The sequence below is a fragment of the Dendrobates tinctorius genome, unplaced genomic scaffold (genome assembly GCF_039654945.1).
Source record: "Dendrobates tinctorius isolate UK_male_01 unplaced genomic scaffold, ASM3965494v1 ptg000196l, whole genome shotgun sequence".
In the NCBI taxonomy this organism is placed as follows: Eukaryota; Metazoa; Chordata; class Amphibia; order Anura; family Dendrobatidae; genus Dendrobates; species Dendrobates tinctorius.
The window spans coordinates 1,218,705-1,238,389 of NW_027361863.1; the positions used below are offsets into that span (position 1 = coordinate 1,218,705).

Sequence of the window (19,685 nt, forward strand, 5' to 3'; positions counted from 1 at the left end):
AGCAACAGTGCTAACCACTTTGCCACGGTGCTACCCATTGTTTGGAACCACCGTGCTACCCATTGTTCCATTTCCATTGTTTGGAATCATAACATAAATTCTATGAATTTTCCTGGCCCCTTGTTTGCCCCTTGTGTTCTATACATGACATGCGCCATCACTAAATTTCTCAAGAATGCTTCCAAGAAAAATATGCAGGCTCTATAAGGGGGCAAGCAGATTGTCTATGGTTTTGCAATACAGACTCATAGGGACTTCATGTGCTGCCATGTAGGACTCATGCGGATTTGCTATCTACATTGTCCATTAGTCTGCATTAAGATAGCTATATTACACCTCTATACAGAAGTCACATGTTTCGAGCCAAGATTTTGATACCATCAAGACCAAGCAGTAACATTTTTCCAAACCAACATGTTGTATAGCTCTGTGGGCCGTATCGGTAATTTAAGAGGAAAAAAACTTGTACTCTATCTTAAGCACCCGTCACACATCCTGGTGATTCCTGTACTGAAAAACCAGGACTGGTGAGATCCGTGATCCATGTCCGTGTGCCATCCATGTGTACGTATGTGGCTTCCATGTGACCGTTTGTGGCTGTTCATGTGCAGTGTGACATGTATGGAATGAAATGCAGCATAGAAATTAAAGTTTTATGTATTAAAGATGTTCAAAGATAGAGATAGATAGCAATGAGGAACATGATAGATAGATAGAAATATGTCAGTGTGACTTCTAATCAGTGCTTTGCGTGCTTATTTTTCTGTACTTGTATTTATTGTTTAAATCAATAAACAAAATGGTGTGGGGTCCGCCTTAATTTTCATAACCAGCTGAAGGAAAGCCAACAGTTGGGGGCTGATGTTAGTATTCTGGGAAGGGGTCAATAGCTATAAAGGTTCCCAGGCTATTAATATCAACTCACAGCTGTTTTCATAGCCTCTACTGGTTATTATAAGGAGAACCCACCCCCCAAAATAATGACGTAGGGTTCCCCCTATATTTACTAACCTGCAAATATTAAACAGACAGCTGAGTGCTGACATTAATAGTCTACGAAGGGGCCATGGATATTGGCCCCCTCCCAGACTAAGAACATCAGCCCTCAGCCGCCCCAGAAATGCAGAAATGGATCATCGATTAGCTCTTAGCCTCCACTCTGACTCATAGCCACGGCTCTTCTCACTTGCCCTGGTGCGGTGGCAAGTGGGGTAATAGTTGTGGGGTTGATGTCAGCTATTTTATATTCGCTGACATGAAGCCCAGGAGTTAGTAATGGAGAGGTGTCTATCAGTCACCCCTAATACTATCTCCATAGTCAAATTTAATAAAAACACAGACAGAGTAAAGTCCTTTAATTGAAATAAACACTCCCTGACCCTCTTCTTCCCATGTATGCAACAAAAAAATAAAAAAACAAAGTTATACTCACCTTAATGCCTATGATCCATGATCATCTGGATGGTTTGGTGAGCGGTCACATCAGTAAAGTGACCGCTCACCACGCCAGCTGGAACACACTGAGCTGAGCATGAGAATGCAGTTGCTTGTGGCTGGCGGTGACGTCATTAAGGTTACCGCCAGTCACAGGCAGCGCTATACAATGGGTGTGCATGTGTCCATCAACGGACCGCATCTGGACATAAAAAATGGACTTAAAGGGGTTTCAGTTCCTATATCTAATAAATGCCATTGAGAGTCTGTAGTTATGTCTTTTCCCATTTTGCATGGTACATGCCTTTTCCTGGCTCTTATTCCTTTCAGCAGTTACGGTCAGTGAATTTCTGCTGAAAATACTGTTATCTGAGGTTATTTTATTAGTTCTGTCAGAAGCGGTGACTTTTATACTCTGCGTTCTGCTATTATTATGCTGGTGGCAGTCTTCCTGGACTACTAGAAATGGTTTCTTAATATCTGCTGTTAAATATTAATAAAGCCTCAAATATTCTATTTTTCTTTTGCTAAATTAAATATTTTCCGAATTCTCATAAGTCGCATTATGTAGGTAATCCAGCTGTATTGGATCAAGCCATCTAAATGAATGATGACGCATTCAGGTGTGATTCATGTGATTACAGCTTTCACTAATTCTGGTTCCTGGAGGATTCTTATTTTTTTAAGACAAAAAATAAAAATTATAAATATTCTAAATAGTTGGGAGATGTTTTGTCCTCTGCTAAAGATTTATTTTTTATTCTTTAGTGCGGGCGAAGCGAGATTATTGTGTTACGAATATTTGTTTTTGGTGTCAAAGAAAAGGGATTTAGTGCGTCATCCACAGATCCCTCATAACAGTGAGTCATCCACAGATCCCCATAACAGTGAGTCATCCACAGATCCCCCATAACAGTGCATCATCCACAGATACCCATAACAGTGCGTCATCCACAGATCCCCCCATAACAGTGTGTCATCCACAGACCCCCATAACAGTGTGTCATCCACAGATCCCTCATCCACAGATCTCCCATAACAGTGCGTCATCCACAGATCCCCATAACAGTGCATTACCCACAGATCCCTCATAACAGTGAGTCATCCACAGATACCCATAACAGTGCGTCATCCACAGATCCCCCCATAACAGTGTGTCATCCACAGACCCCCATAACAGTGTGTCATCCACAGATTCCTCATCCACAGATCCCCCATAACAGTGTGTCATCCACAGACCCCCATAACAGTGTGTCATCCACAGATTCCTCATCCACAGATCCCCCATAACAGTGTGTCATCCACAGATCCCTCATCCACAGATCCCCCATAACAGTGCTTCATCCACAGATCCCTGATAACAGTGAGTCATCCACAGATCCCCATAACAGTTCATCATCCACAGATCCCCCATAACAGTGTGTCATCCACAAATCCCCATAAAAATTCATCATCCACAGATCCCCATAACAGTGTTTCATCCACAGATCCTTCATAATAGTGTATCATCAACAGATCACCCATAACAGTTCATCATCCTCTGATCCCCTATAATAGTGTGTCATCCACAGATCCTCATAACAGTTCATCATCTTTTGATCCCCTATAATAGTGTCATCCACAGATCCCCATAACAGTGTGTCATCGACAGATCCCCATAATAGTGCATCATCTACAGATCCCCATAACACTGTGTCATCCACAGATCCCCCATAACAATGCATCATCTACAGGTCCCCCATAACAGTGTGTCATCCAGAGATCCTTCTTAACAGTGCGTCATCCACAGATCCTCATAATAGTGCATCATCAACAGATCCCCATAATAATGCATCATCAACAGATCCTCTATAATAGTGCATCATTCACAGATCCCCCATAACAGTTCATCATCCACAGATCCCCCCCATCATAGTGTGTCATCCACAGATCCCCATAATAGTGCATCATCAACAGATCCCCCATAATCGTGCATCATCCACAGATCCCCATGACAGTGAGTCACCCACAGATCCCCCATAATAGTGAGTCATCCACAGATCCTTCATAACAGTGCATCATCCATAGATCCCCCATAATAGTACATCATCCACAGATCTCCCATAACAATGTGTCATCCACAGATCCCACATAATACACTGAGTGCAGAAATATTAGGCAAATGAGTATTTTGATCACATCGTCCTTTTTATACATGTTGTCCTACTGCAAGCTGTATAGGCTTGAAAGCCAACTGCCAATTATGTAAATCAGGTGATTTGCATCTCTGTAATGAGGAGGGGTGTGGTCTAATGACATCAACACCCTATATAAGGTGTGCTTAATTATTAGGCAACTTCCTTTCCTTTGGCAAAATGGGTCAGAAGAGAGATTTGACGGACTCTGAAAAGTCAAAAATTGTGAGATGTCTTGCAGAGGGATGCAGCAGTCTAGAAATTGCCAAACTTTTGAAGCGTGATCACCAAACAATGAAGCGTTTCATGGAAAATAGCCAACAGGATCGCAAGAAGCGTGTTGATAAAAAAAAACGCAAAATAACTGCCCATGAAGTGAGGAAAATCAAGCGTGAAGCTGCCAAAATGCCATTTGCCACCAGTTTTGCCATATTTCAGAGCTGCAACGTTACTGGAGTATCAAAAAGCTCAAGGTGTGCCATACTCAGGGACATGGCCAGGTAAGGAAGGCTGGACCACCATTCAACAAGAAACATAAGATAAAATGTCAAGACTGGGCCAAGAAATATCTTAAGACTGATTTTTCTAAGGTTTATGGACTGATGAAATGAGAGCGACTCTTGATTGGCCAGATGGATGGGCCCGAGGCTGGATCAGTAAAGGGCAGAGAGCCAGGGCCAGACTGGGACTAAAATTCAGCCCTGGCATTTGAAGTTACACAGGCCCACTAGTCACATGGTGACTATATAATATCTTTGTACACTTGTAGGTTACAAGAAGTGAGAGGAGATTAACACGACTATATAACATGTAGTCATAGCTGTGCCCAGTATTTCAGCTCAGTCCTATTTATTGCTTTTAGGTACAGTACTCCTCCCAAAGCTCTGTCCCCTTTTGTACGCACGATGACAGAATTCCTGGCAGAACTGCTATCTATTGGGCAACCAGACCCCCTGGTCATAGCCGCCCCTATCATACCTCCCAACTTTTGAAGAAAGGTAAGAGGGACAAAGACTGCGGTGCGCAGTGCGCCCCTGCGAATTTTAGGCCACGCCTCTGCCACACCCATTTCACAACTAGTCACGCCCATGTCCACGCCCAACCGCACCTATTTAGCACTGCTGATCACACTGACTGGCACTGAGGGCACAGTGGCTGGCATTATAGGCACACTGACTGGCACTAAGAGAGAGAAAAAAGAAAACAGAGAGAGAGAAAGAAAGGAGAGCGAGAGAGAAAGAAAGAACAGAGAGAAAGAAGAAAGAACAGAGAGAGAAAGAGGGGAAAGAAAGAACAGAGAGAGAGAAAGAAAGAAGTAAAGAAAAGAAAGAAAGAACAGAGAGAAAGAAAGAGAGGAAAGAAAAAGAAAGAAAGAGGAGAAAGTAAAAAGAAAGATTAGAGAGAGAAAGAAAGAAAGAACAGAGAGAGAGAAAGAAAATGAGGGAAAGACAGAACAGAGAATGAGAAAGAACAGAGAAAGAAAGAAACAGAGAGAAAGAGAGAAATATTCTATAAAGGTACTATAGCAGCCCGGCTCCCATTGTAGTGCCCACCATATCATGATCCGCTCACATGGCCGGCATCCCCGATTCCAAAGCGATCCTGCTGTCTGCGCTGTCGGAGGAGGACATGGTGATGGATCTGAAGCATTCCTGGTTCCATCACAATCTCGTCATGAAATTATCTCATTTCCGGTCAGCTTCCAGCACATCACTTCAGGTGGAACGTCATGTGCGAGTTTTAAAATGCTCCTCAGGGCTCTGCCGTGTACTCCTGTGTCCGTGGGAAAAGGCCGCTTTGTATGCTTCGTACACACTTGGCTCCGCTCCGTTCATCCCGTACACATATGGCTCCACTCCGTACACACACAGCTCCGCTCCGGTCCGTACACTTCGTACACGCGCAGCTCCGTTCCGAACGCCTCATACACATCCGGCTCCGCTCCGTACACCTTGTACACACACAGCTCTGCTACATCTATCCTGTAAACCCCTCCTGACCCCACACATACTTCCCTCATCCAGCACCAAGACAACCAGCACAGCCGAGTCCTGCAGACATCAAGAGGCAGGGCTGTGTGCACAGGACCTGTGATGAGGTCACAGGAGGGCGGAGTCAGGGGTCACATGATCAGGGGTCTGCACAAAGGCTCCTGATCATGTGACCCCTGACTCCTCCCCTCATGTGACCTCATCAAAGGTCCTGTGTACAGAGAAGAGAGCAGGCAAGCGACGCTGTGAGTGGCTGCGAGTGGGGAGGTCTCATGCTAGGACGAGAATGGAGTGCCAGTGGCCGCATCAGCTGGCAAGCGACCAGATGATCAGGCGCTGCCGCCCACGGCCCACATGACAGCGGCCCAGTGGGAAAATGCCCGGTTGGGTATATTACCAATCAGGGCCTGCAGAGAGCTCCACTCTGACTCAGACGCCAGCAAGGTGGAGGCGGGGACTGGTATAGGTTGGTATCATCAAAGATGAACTTGTGGGACCTTTTCGGGTTGAGGATAGAGTGAAGCTCAACTCCCAGACCTACTGGCAGTTTCTAGAAGACACCTTCTTCAAGCAGTGGTACAGGAAGAAGTCGGCATCGTTCAAGAAAAACATGATTTTCATGCAGGACAATGCTCCATCACATGCATCCAAATACTCCACAGCGTGGCTGCCCAGTAAAGGTCTAAAAGAAGAAAAAATAATGACATGGCCCCCTTGTTCACCTGATCTGAACCCCATAGAGAACCTGTGGTCCCTCATAAAATGTGAGATCTACAGGGAGTGAAAACATTACACCTCTCCGAACAGTGTCAGGGAGGCTGTGGTGGCTGCGGCATGCAATGTTGATCGTAAACAGATCAAGCAACTGACAGAATCTATGGATGGAAGGAAGGTGAGTGTCATCGTAAAGAAAGGTGGCTATGTTGGTCACTGATTTTTTTTGTTTTGTTTTTGAATGTCAGAAATGTTTATTTCTAAATTTTGTGTTGTTGTATTGGTTTACCTGGTGAAAATAAACAAGTGAGATGGGTCTATATTTGTTTTTTATTAAGTTGCCTAATAATTCGGCACTGTAATAGTTACCTGCACAAACAGATTTCCTCCTCAGATAGCCAAATCTAAAAAAACCCACTCCAACTTCCAAAAATATTAAGCTTTGATATCTATGAGTCTTTTGGGTTGATTGAGAACATAGTTGTTGTTCAATAATAAAAAGAATCCACTCAAATACAACTTGCCTAATAATTCTGAACCCAGTGTAGTGCGTCATCTACAGATCCCTCAAAATAGTGCATTATCTAAAGATCCTTCATACCAGTGTGTTATCCTCAGATCCCCCATAACAGTGGGTGTGTCATCCACAGATCCCCCATAACAGTGCATTATCCACAGATCCCTCATAACAGTGTGTCATCCTCAGATCCGCCATAACAGTGAGTGTCATCCACAGATCCCCCATAACAGTGAGTGCATTATCCACAGATCACTCATAACAGTGTGTCATCCACAGATCCCCATAACAGTGCATTATCCACAGATCCCCCATAACAGTGAGTCATCCACAGATCCCCCATAACTGTGTCATCCACAGATCCCCCATAACAGTGCATTATCCACAGATCCCCCATAACAGTGTGTCATCCACAGATCCCCCATAACTGTGTCATCCACAGATCCCCCATAACAGTGCATTATCCACAGATCCCCCATAACAGTGTGTCATCCACAGATCCCCCATAACAGTGCATTATCCACAGATCCCTCATAACAGTGAGTCATCCACAGATCCCCCATAACTGTGTCATCCACAGATCCCCCATAACAGTGCATTATCAACAGATCCCTCATAACAGTGTGTCATCCACAGATCCCCCATAACAGTGCATTATCCACAGATCCCCATAACAGTGTGTCATCCACAGATCCCCATAACAGTGTGTCATCCACAGATCCCTCTACAACAGTGTGTCATCCACAGATCCCCATAACAATGAGTCAGCCACAGATCCCTCATAACAGTGCATCCTCCACAGATCTCTCATATCAGTGAATCATCCACAGATCCCCCATAACAGTGCATTACCCACAGATCTCTCATACCAGTGTGTTATCCACAGATCCCCATAACAGTGCATTACCTACAGATCCCTCATACCAGTGTGTTATCCACAGATCCCCATAACAGTGCATTACCCACAGATCCCTCATACCAGTGTGTTATCCACAGATCCCCCACAATAGTGCGTCATCCACAGATCCCCATACCAGTGTGTTATCCACAGATCCCCCATAACAGTGCATTACCCACAGATCTCTCATACCAGTGCGTTATCCACAGATCCCCATAACAGTGCATTACCCACAGATCCCTCATACCAGTGTGTTATCCACAGATCCCCCACAATAGTGCGTCATCCACAGATCCCCATACCAGTGTGTTATCCACAGATCCCTATAACAGTGAGTCTTCCACTGATCCCCATAAGTGTATGTGATCTTCAGATCCCCAATAACCATATGTGATCCACAGATCTCTCCATAATAGTACATCCTCCTCAGATCCCCCATAATTTTCACCCACAGACCCCTCCATAACAGCGCGTCAGCCCCTATGCTTCCATAATAATATGTGACTCACGCAGTAACGCTGATTAATAAATGCTCCTATCTGGGAGCACACAGTCACATATTAGGGCTACGGATATAACTCAGGGTTGGTTCGATATTAATAATTCCTACGAGGTTTGGTGTTTGCCAAAATCTCTTCCTTGTGATTCATTCTGTGTGGATTGATAACGTTTGGATTGGAGCCTTTTGTATTACACAGTGAGGAGCGTCTTTTTTTGGCTGGGTGATTTTTATGAGTTATTAAGCTTAAGGTCAGAGGCTTTTTCTTTTTATAAAGGCTGAACCGCCCCTTTAAGGACCGTTGGATACAATATTTCCCTGTTTTCCTGCCTGTCCTTAGTGACCTTCCATATAAAGTAACATTATAAAACTAAACTACTAGATGAGAGTAGAATGGAATGTATTGTAGTCATTTCCTGTGGTCGGGTCATGCTGGGGCTTGTAGTGTTCCACGGATACAGTGTATTACAATTATGTTATGTGTATATAATGAATTGGATTCATGAGTCTTCCTGCGCCAAACGGCATCATCCTGCAATTTGTAGGAGCCTGACTCCATGTGTCCACCTTGCTCTTGTGTTTCATCATTTCACTTTGAAGCTTTTTGAAAAACCATAAATGTGAATGTAGAAAAATCTGTTCTGTGCCCAAGTGGGATTTACAGGATCCATTACTCTCATTTTCAGACATGAAGGAAACACTGACATCTGCGCCATTCTAAGATAATCCTCTGAATTTCTTTGCAGGAATGTGCAAATCCTTGCTGTAATGCCAGCACGTGCCTGCTCTATCCCGGAGCCGTCTGCGCTCACGGACTCTGCTGTGAAGACTGCAAGGTGATTCTCTTCATATTCATAGACGTCAATGCCTGTTGTTATAATTTAGTGTATTATGTATCCAATGAAAATGTGCGATACAGACAAAACAAGGGTATTTTTATGGGTAAATTCTACTTTGGAAACACGAAATAAAATTTTCACAAAATGTTGGAAAACTTTGCAAAAACTTTGAGTAATAAGATATTTTTTGTTGTGAGTGTTTCTTGCGGAATCTCTCTCTCTGTGGAGTATTTTAATAGGTAGTGGCTTCTCCTCTAGTCGACCCTTTCTCTCTATTGGCGTACTCTAATGGTATGTGCACACGGTCAGTAAACGCTGCGGGTTGGACACTGAGTACTTGTGTAGCATACAACCCCCAGCGGTCAGATGTTACAGCATAGCGGATGGGATTCAAGAAATCCCATGCCCACTATGCAAGTATAAGGGAGGTCCAGGACCGTAGTCATGGCCGAGCACTCAGGTACATTTGAGCCCTGGCCTCCTCTTACATGAAAACAGCATTGTCTCACCAGCATACCTGTGTCTTCTCTCACTGTGCCATCAGGGATACCACTGTGGTGCTGAAGCCTTTCTGCAATTGGTTTTGCAAGAATTGAGACACAGACCGGTTCAAATGCAACAGCTGAAACTTTACTTGAACAACTTGACAGTACATTCTTGTCAGTTACAACCTCAACAGCAAGTTCCATGCAGTTCCCATTCTGCTCTTGCCCTGCACTCAGTTCCACATCCTCAAGTACATTACAGGGTAGTAGCACCTTGGGTGGTACCGCAGTGTCCTCTCTGTTCAGACTCACTGTGCTTGGGGTTTCCTTAGTCCGTTTCACCCCGGTTCTAAGAGCATCTGCTCATGCAATGATCTTTCACATGCCGAACAATCTGCGCCCTGTACTTTCCCGGACTGCTTCCTTTCTCCAACTGTGAACTGATGCAATCCTGCTGCTTGACACCATACTTCTGTCCTATAGACTCTGAATGGCTAAGCTTCTCTTTTTACAACATTACGTGGCTGCTGCGGTGTCCTGGGCCTAGAGCCCATGTGGACAGCTTGGGCACCCTGGCCCCATCTGACTCTACCTAACCATTTACACTTGCTTACCACACAGCAGCCCCACCTACAGTTAACTGTTTCCTATCCTAATTCCTACTGAAAGCTCTATACACTAGGATGCCCCCCATCTAGTGGCTAAACATAAACACTACACTTTCCCTATCAAAAGTACAAATACAATATGCAGTATTACAACACTAGATATACATTACTGCACTAAGGAACATATAATATTTACAGTTTTACAGGAAACGGTACTACACGTATCAGTGTGGCAGTACAATTATTTATAGGCAGTAATACATATAATCGTGTAGCAGTACCACAATATAGCAGCAAATACACACTAACTTATATTACACTAAAACATACGGTACCGGGACCTACTAAGAAATAAAACAGTAATATTATTCTATCCCCTTACACGTGCACAGACAGAGCCTTGCCATGTGTATTAGTAGCAAGGCTCTAATACAGAGTGGCCCCTTCTCTAGGGACTGTATATCTTTTTCTCTGGTGTACTATAATACAAAGTGGCTCCTTCTCTAGGAACTACATGTCTTTTTCTCCGGTGTAGTCTAATACAGAGTGAGTGGTTCCTTCTTTAGGAACTGTCTGTCTTTTTCTCAGGTGTAGTTTAATATAGAGTGGCTCCTTCTCTAGGAACTACATGTCTTTTTCTCAAGTGTAGTCTAATACAGAGTGGTTCCTTCTGTAGGGACTGTATGTCTTTTTTTCTGTAGTCTAATACAGAGTGGCTCCTTCTCTAGGGACTGTATGTCTTTTTCTCTGTAGTCTAATACAGAGTGGCTCCTTCTCTAGGGACTGTATGTCTTTTTCTCTGTAGTCTAATACAGAGTGGCTCCTTCTCTAGGGACTGTATGTCTTTTTCTCTGTAGTCTAATACAGAGTGGCTCCTTCTCTAGGGACTGTATGTCTTTTTCTCTGTAGTCTAATACAGAGTGGCTCCTTCTCTAGGGACTGTATGTCTTTTTCTCTGTAGTCTATTACAGAGTGGCTCCTCCTCTAGGAACTACATGTCTTTTTCTCCGGTGTATTCTAACACAGAGTGGTTCCTTCTATAGAGACTGTATGTCTTTTTCTCAGGTGTAGTCTAATACAAAGTGGCTCCTTCTCTAGGAACTACATGTCTTTTTCTCTGTAGTCTATTACAGAGTGGTCCTTGCTCTGGCAAATCTTCTCTCATTGTGTTGGAATCTAAGACAGACCAGCTCCCATTCTCATGGTCTCTCTTTCTCTGTGGCATACTCTAATAGAGAGTGGCTCATACTTTAGGGACTGTATCTATTTTTCTCTGGCGGACTCTAATATAAAGTGGCTCCTATTACTGTCAACTTCCGTTCTCGGTGCGTACTCTCAGAGTCACTCTTACTTTATTTCAGCTCTCTTACTCCTGTGAATAGGTGATAAATGTCCATCTTAGCGCATATTCTATGGAAAAACTATTACCATTAGGTTAACCCTTGCCCATCTATCCCCTGCTCAGAAGACAAATGAGGACAGGCTGAGTAACATCTACATAGGTCCAACACGTTGAGTCCTTTCTTTTCCTCATTGCATTTGTCTACTTACTGTATGATATTTTCCCCCATCCGTCTCTGCTCTGCAGATTGTCTTCCCTCTGTCTGTGTAATACTATTAGTCTGTCATGAATATAACTCTTCCCAGTAAATAAGTTCCAAATGAAATCTTGCTCCTGTGGCAATTGTTTCCCTGTCCGGCTATTCCTCATTTTTCTTCGCAGGGACTGATAAGAACCCAGTGCATCATGACCCTCTTACATATGACAGATTTTGTGATTCTTTTCTATAACTTTGAAGATGTACAAACATAGGGATTGTGTACATTTAGAAACAGCACCACTCTTGTCTTTAAGGATTTTTCCAGTATCGCAGGTCAGATACATTCAACTTATGCATATTTCTTGTAGCTTACACCTCCATGGTTATTCCAGTGACACTGGTGTCCATTGTAAAATCCTATAAGATCTATGTCCAACATGATATTCCTGCAAATAGCTCAGGTCTTATAGTTATAACCAAAGTCACCACAGTTGTGTTGGAGCCAAATTTCTGTCGGACCTTGTTGACTTAAAATGGGGTTTGATGGGGTTCTGGTATTTTTGATAGTAATAACAATTCAGCAGATTGCGTGCTCCCATGAAAACTACCAAAACCCCTTACAGAAGCCAAAATAGCAGTGTGGTCAGGACATAGAGCAGGCCATGTATATAAAAGTCATCTGAACATGCCTATTTTGGCTTGATTAGATGGCAATCTAATATTTATGGGGACCTCCTGATGGTAGAATTGGAGAGGAGAAAGAGGAATAGTAGATGTATTGGGTTCAAAATGGCCGATGCAATGCTTCCTTTGGTTGCAGCTTATTCCCCTCTACACTTTTCAATTACCTGGTTGAGGTGGTTCTTTCCTTTTCAGAAAAAAGATATCTGAGAGTGCAATTCATTATAGACTTAAGTATCAAGAGCACTGTTCGACCCTATAGAATGATCGCCTTCCATAAGACTAGACAATCCCGTAAATTGGTTTCATGGATGATATCTCAGTTTAGGTAAAATTAGACAAAAAGCCCTTATCATCTGTGGTCATCTATCAAGCAACTACAGTCCTTCCACACATTCAGGCAATTTCACACGTCCAACATTCTCTTTCACTGCAACGTGCAAACCGTCCCAGAGTGTTGTGAACCCAACTCAACAGCCCTTTGAGTTCAGGACAGGAGACCCACAGCCGGCTCCAGTCATCACAGTCTTCATTTAGATCGAAAATGTTGGATGTAAGAAACCAGTCGGAAATTGGACTGTCTGATTGCTGAGCCACCACTCCTTAATAATAACCCAATACTTTGTCTCATTGGAAAAACTAACATCCTTTTATTAGCGTCTCCCAATTGAACAGAGGGGGACCCCAATCATATTCCTCATTTATTAACAGTAGCGGAAAGTGGCTTCAAAGAGCGTCTGTTATTCTGGAGGACCCAACACATCCATGTACTGTATTATACATGCTGCCTGTTGTCACTGGAAACGATGTAATACTTCCTTTGTCCTGTGGGTGCATTGCAGGGAAACTGAACAATTGCTGTAGGTTTTTCCCACAGATTAAAACTGATTAATAGGAGCTCCAGTAGTAGGACACCCTCTGATCAGCCTAATGACCCTTCTAACAAAATAAAATTGTCAACCTCTTTGAAGGAAATATGTACCGTAATCTAAAAATGGCCTATTGTCGAAATCAAGTGTTTACATTAAATGTATTTTTTTAATTTTTTTAAATACATTTTTCATATGATGATTTATATAAAAAAAAAAAAAATTGGAAATCAAGGTCCTAGAGTCTGGAGGAAGAGTGGAGAGGCCACAATCCAAGCTGTTGGAGGTCTAGTGTGAAGTTTCCACAATCAGTGATGGTTTGGGAGCCATGTCATCTGCTGGTGTAGATCCACTGTGTTTTATCAAGACCAAAGTCTGCGCAGCCGTCTACCAGGAAATTTTAGAGCACTTCATGCTTCCCTCTACCGACAAGCTTTTTGGAGATGGAAATGTCATTCTCCAGCAGGACTTGGCCCCTGTCCACACTGCCAAAAGTACCAATACCTGGTTTACACACAACAGTATCGCTGTGCTTGATTGGCAGCAAACTCATCTGACCTTAACCCCATAGAGAATCTATGGAGTATTGTCAAGAGGAAGATGAGAGACACCAGACCCAACAATGCAGATGAGCTGAAGGCTGCTATCAAAGCAACCTGGGCATCCATAACCCCTCAGCAGTGCCACAGGCTGATCGCCTCCATGCCACGCCGCATTGATGCAGTAATTTATGCAAAAGGAGCCCAGACCAAGTACTGAGTGCATTTACTGAACATACATTTCAGTAGGCCAACATTTCAGATTTTAAAATCATTTTTCAAGCTGGTGTTATAAAGTATTCTAATTTACTGAGATAATGACTCTTGGGTTTTCATTGGCTGTAAGCCATAATCAACATTAGCAGAAATAAACACGTGAAATAGATCACTCTGTAATCACTCTATACAATATATGAGTTTCACTTTTCGTATTGAAGAACTGAAATAAATTCCCTTTTTGATGATATTCTAATTTAGTGAGAAGCACCTCTATGTTTTTGCTGGACGCTACATAACAAGATGTCAAGATCCATACAACGAGACATGTAATTTTTGTGGTCACTTATCGTAATTTTTTAAAATTTATACTAAAGTTTACTTATTTATTTGGATTATTTATTGGGAGTGGTTTTGTGGGTTTTTTATATGGATAATGCTGCAAAAATGCATTTTTTTCTGCCAAAAGTTAAAAACCACTAGCTTGAGCTGACAAAAAAGAATGATAAGAGTAATGGCTGGAGACTGGTTTTAGTCAGTGGGAGCAACTTTCCCATAGAATTCTTCTCTATTGATACAAAGGCCTTAAATGAAAACAGACTCTCCCTTCTCTCCAGTCATTGTATAATAATCACTCTCATTTTCAAATGGCACTCAAGACTTTTATCCAGTTATAACAAGTTTGTTTTGGAGGGAAATCATCGTAAAGTTTTCATTTTATGGCCCCTAAGAAAATGTTTCTATTTGTCTATTAAAACCCTGATGCTAGGGAAAGTTCTAAAATTCACAGCCAAAGAAGTTGAGATCTTACAGAACATATTCATCCTTTCACTGGTTGTATTTAATCTTGTTTGTATTATATACCAATGTTGGCCCTTAACCACGGCATAATATTATTGTGAACGCACTTTTAAAAAATGGAAATCTAAAAATGTCTAAAATCTGATTAATAAAGCAAAAGAATAGACAATGTTCCATCTCTGTAATTAGCTCTGTGCCAGTTTGAAGTCGAGATGACGCTTTATCTAAAGACCCCCATTTACTGAAAGAGCATGGGAGCCTCCTGATACGGGTGCTTAAATGTCAACCTCTTCTCCAACAGATGTGGCAGAAAGGTCAGGTGGTTGAAATTTAAATACCCGATCTTTTTGGTTACAGGTCAAGATTCCAAACATGAGACGATCGTTCATGTATATGGAGGGAGTCGGGAGAAGAACACATAGGCTGATCGTTCATGTGTATGGAGGAAATCGGGAGAGGAACACATAAGCTGATCGTACATGTGTAGGGAGGTAGTAAGAACTTAGGAGAAGAACACATGACTCGAGCGGTCATGTGTATGGGGGAGTCTAGGAAGTAACACATAAACCGGGCATCCATGTGTATGGGGGAATATGAAGAGGAACACATGAGCTGAGCATTCATGTGTACGGCGGGATTAGGGATAGGAACATGAGCTGAGTGTCCATGTCTATGGGGGAGTCCATAGAGGTACATATGAGTTGAGCGTTCATGAGTATGAGGAAATCCAGAGAGCAACAGATGAGCCAAGTTTTCATGTGTATGAAGGGAATCAGAAGAAAAAAATATGAGCTGAGCATTCATTTGTATGCGGGGTCCATATAGGGACACAAGAGTTCACATGTAGGGAGGGAGTCAGGAGAGGAACACATGATCCAAGTGATCACATACATGGGGGAGTCAGGAGACAAAAACATGAGCCAAGTTTCCATGGGTGTAGGGGCATCCAGAGAGGAACAAATGAGCCGAGCATCCATGTGTATGGGGGAATCAAGAGACCAACACATGAGCCAAGCGTTCATGTGCATGGAGGAGTAGGGAGAGGAACAGAGCCGAAGCGTTCATGTGAACTGAGGGAGAGGAACAGAACCCAAGCATTCATGTATATGGGACAGTAAGGAGAGAAAAAGAGCCCAAGCCTTCATGTATATGGGACAGTAAGGAGAGAAAAAGAGCCCAAGCGTTCATGTGTATGGGGGAGTAGGGAGAGGAACAGAACCCAAGCGTTTATGTGTATGGGGGAGTAGGGAGAGGAACAGAACCCAAGCGTTCATGTGTATGGGGGAGTAGGGAGAGGAACAGAGCCGAAGCGTTCATGTGTATGGGGGAGTAGGGAGAGGAACAGAGCTGAAGCGTTCATGTGTATTGAGGGAGAGGAACAGAACCCAAGCGCTCATGTATATGGGACAGCAAGGAGAGAAACAGAGCCCAAGCGTTCATGTGTATGGGGGAGTAGGGAGAGGAACAGAGCCGATGCGTTCATGTGTATTGAGGGAGAGGAACAGAACACAAGCGTTCATGTGTATGGTGGCATAGGCAGACAAACAGAACCCAAGTGTTCATGTGTATGGGGGAGTAGGAAGAGGAACAGAACCCAAGCGTTCATGTGTATCGGGGAGAAGGGAGACAAGCAGAATCCAAGTGTTCATTTGTATGGGGGAGTAGAGAGAAGAAAAGAACCCAAGCGTTCATGTGTATGGGGGAGTAAGGAGAGGAACGAGACAAAAGTGTTCATGTGTATGGGGGAGTAGGGAGAGGAACAGAACACAAACGTTCATGTGTATGGGGGAGTAGGGAGAGGAACAGAACACAAATGTTCATGTGTATGGGGGAGTAGGGAGAGGAACAGAACACAAACGTTCATGTGTATGGTGGCGTAGGCAGATGAACAGAACCCAAGCGTTTATGTGTATGGGGGAGTAGGGGGAGGAACAGAACCCAAGTGTTCATGTGTATGGGGGAGTAGGGAGAGGAACAGAACACAAACGTTCATGTGTATGGGGGAGTAGGCAGACGAACAGAACCCAAGTGTTCATGTGTATGGGGGAGTAGGGAGAGGAACAGAACCCAAGCGTTCATGTGTATGGGAGAGTAGGGAGAGGAACAGAACCCAAGCGTTCATGTGTATGGGGGAGTAGGCAGACGAACAGAACCCAAGCGTTCATGTGTATGGGGGAGTAGGGAGAGGAACAGAGCCCAAGCGTTCATGTGTATGGGGGAGTAGGGAGAGGAACAGAACCCAAGTGTTCATGTGTATGGGGGAGTAGGGAGAGAAACAGAATACAAGCGTTCATGTGTATTGTGTGAGTAGAGAACAGAACTTTAGCCAAGCGCTCATGTGTACTGTCGGAGTAGGGAGAGAAACATTACCCAAGCATTCATGTGTATGGGCGAAAAAAACAAAGACGGAAAAATAATGATTAAACACCCAGCAGTAAATAATTAAACAGCAGAGTGTATGAAAATAATATACGGTGCTCAGTTAACATGTTTTTTGATCAAAAAAATGTAAAAGCCATCCCACCACTCCACGGTGACTTTAATTGGAACAGTCCTAACTCTAATGTTAACTCTACTGGAAAACAAAAGAATCAAGGGTTAAAATTCCAGTTACCCAATCCTTCTCTACCCGATATCATCTGTCAGGGAATAGTCTAGAGGCCCCCCATACATATCGCAGGTTCAGCCACCTTTCAGCTACTGCATCTGTCATGCGATAAAAGCCTTACAGTCTCAAAGTTGTGGCTTCCATACTTCATGGACCCATGGCATTGTGCTGGAACGTTGCATTACACAGTATATTGTTTCCATGGACTATAATGACTTATAATGGGTTCCATTTGATTCCATCATTTTGACTGCAACAATATCACAAGCCTTATTCAGACTGGATGCTAGAGACTTGATTTAAAAACCCTCATATAAACGTCTGTGGACATCAGGTTAATTCGCACGCGATGACGGATTTATTCACTGTTCCGAAAGGGATGTCAAATGCATCATGTCCCATCATGACTTTCTTTTCTAGAATCCATTAATGGATGACATATTGAAAAATTGAAGTAAGCTGATGTCAACATGTTTTCTAATCACTTTTACCCCTTAGGGCCAGGAGTCATTTTGAGGCCAAAAATGTCCACTGTAAAATTTTAAAAATGATATATATTTTTTATTTCTTAGTTTTCCATTATTACCATTGTATTAATTAACCTTGGAGCTGATGCATAATCCTATAGATGAACATATAACAGCACCACAGAAGCTTGGTGTTCCACTGTACAGGCACTGCCATGTGCATTATCTGTATGGCTCCCATCCCATACACATTATCAATATCGATGAGTTTGGCCAAAAGTCTATTGTGTATAGCTCTAACAGCAGATGTCCGGGAAGATAAGTATCCAGCATGTCCGATTTTGGACTGATAATCGTTTTGCTCTCTAAGAGATAAGCCACCGCGGCAGGAGAAGGGTTCTATCAATACCTTGGATGAGAAGAACAAAAATCAATTTTAGAACAAATCTAGCCAGACTTTTCACTCAAAGCAAGGATCACCAAGCTACGACTTGTCAACTTTGGACACATCATATAAAGAGAGAAATCAGTGGAGATGGTCATAATGGGTGGAAGAATAGAAGGAACAAGGCGAAGAGGAAGACCAGCAACCCGATGGCTTGATACTATCAAGAAAATGGCGAAGAAGACCCAGGTGGACCTATCGAGGCTTGTACAAGATTGAGCATCCTACAGATCGTTCATCCATTAAGTCAACATGGCTCTAGACCGAGCCCAAAGCCATTAAAAATAAAAATGTGGGGCTTTAGGCAACATATAGTTTGTCGCAAATGAGTCAGTTGATGATATTAGAATCAGTTGGATGAACACGTAAGGGGCCACTATTGGAGTAAATCAATTCAACTCAATTCAATTCAAAGGTTGATCATATGTCATTATGAGATTAGAGCTCACTCTGAACCCTGTAAGTCATAGAAATGTGGACATTAACTAACATTGGACTACTTATTTCTCAGCTTAAACCAGGTGGGACTTCATGCCGAGACGCCAGTAACTTTTGTGATCTACCGGAGTTCTGCACAGGAAGCAGCGCGCACTGCCCGGCTAACGTCTATCTACACGATGGCCAACCTTGTTACACCCTCGACGGATACTGCTATAGTGGCATGTGTCAGACCCATGAGCAGCAATGCGTCACACTGTGGGGTCAAGGTAGGTGCACCTTTAAGTGAAACCTTTTTTTTATTTTTGTATCCGTCTAACCAGTTCACACTATTTGCTCCTATCAGTAGGAAATTATAGAATTGTAAACTTTACAGTAATATCATTATAGACTTGGTCCAGTTCTTCACAACCAGGATCCAAAAATGCCAAACGGCTCAATCTCCATCCAGATAGGCCACATCAGGAAGCATTTATCATGAAACAGTACCACTCCTGATCGAAAGGTATCAGAATAGTGGAGGTCTTCAAGGTTTGGATCCTCCTTCCTTCAAGTCATTGAAAAATAGAAGTTTTTACTACACTCTATTGGGATTATTCCAACATGGCAAGTTACCACCTACGCCATTGCAGAGCGCTGGGCATCCCTCCACTCTGATCCCTTTAAGGGTTGTCTTATAAGACAACCTCATTTTTGTGCCATATCAGGACATATGGGCTTAATAGAAGGGGAAAGCCAAGAAGGAGAGGAGAATTGAACTAAGTATTTAATCAGAACAGATAAGACTTCTGTCTACAAAATTCCAGTAGCCATATTTAAAAAAAGATTGCATGTTATGAGACACAACCCTTTCAGATGGAGTCTATCAATAAGATCAACACCCACAAAACATATATATTTGGACATGCAAGTCTTTAAAAG

General features: G+C 43.0%; 1 protein-coding gene across 1 annotated transcript in view; it reads left to right on the forward strand.

Annotated features, from left to right (window-relative positions):
• ADAM12 (ADAM metallopeptidase domain 12) overlaps nt 1-19,685 on the forward strand; it is a 771,113-nt gene that overhangs the window by 637,549 nt on the left and 113,879 nt on the right. The window contains exons 13-14 of the mRNA XM_073552776.1: nt 8,974-9,063; nt 18,838-19,033. Coding sequence (XP_073408877.1) covers nt 8,974-9,063; nt 18,838-19,033 — 286 coding nt within the window. The remainder of the gene's footprint in view (nt 1-8,973; nt 9,064-18,837; nt 19,034-19,685) is intronic.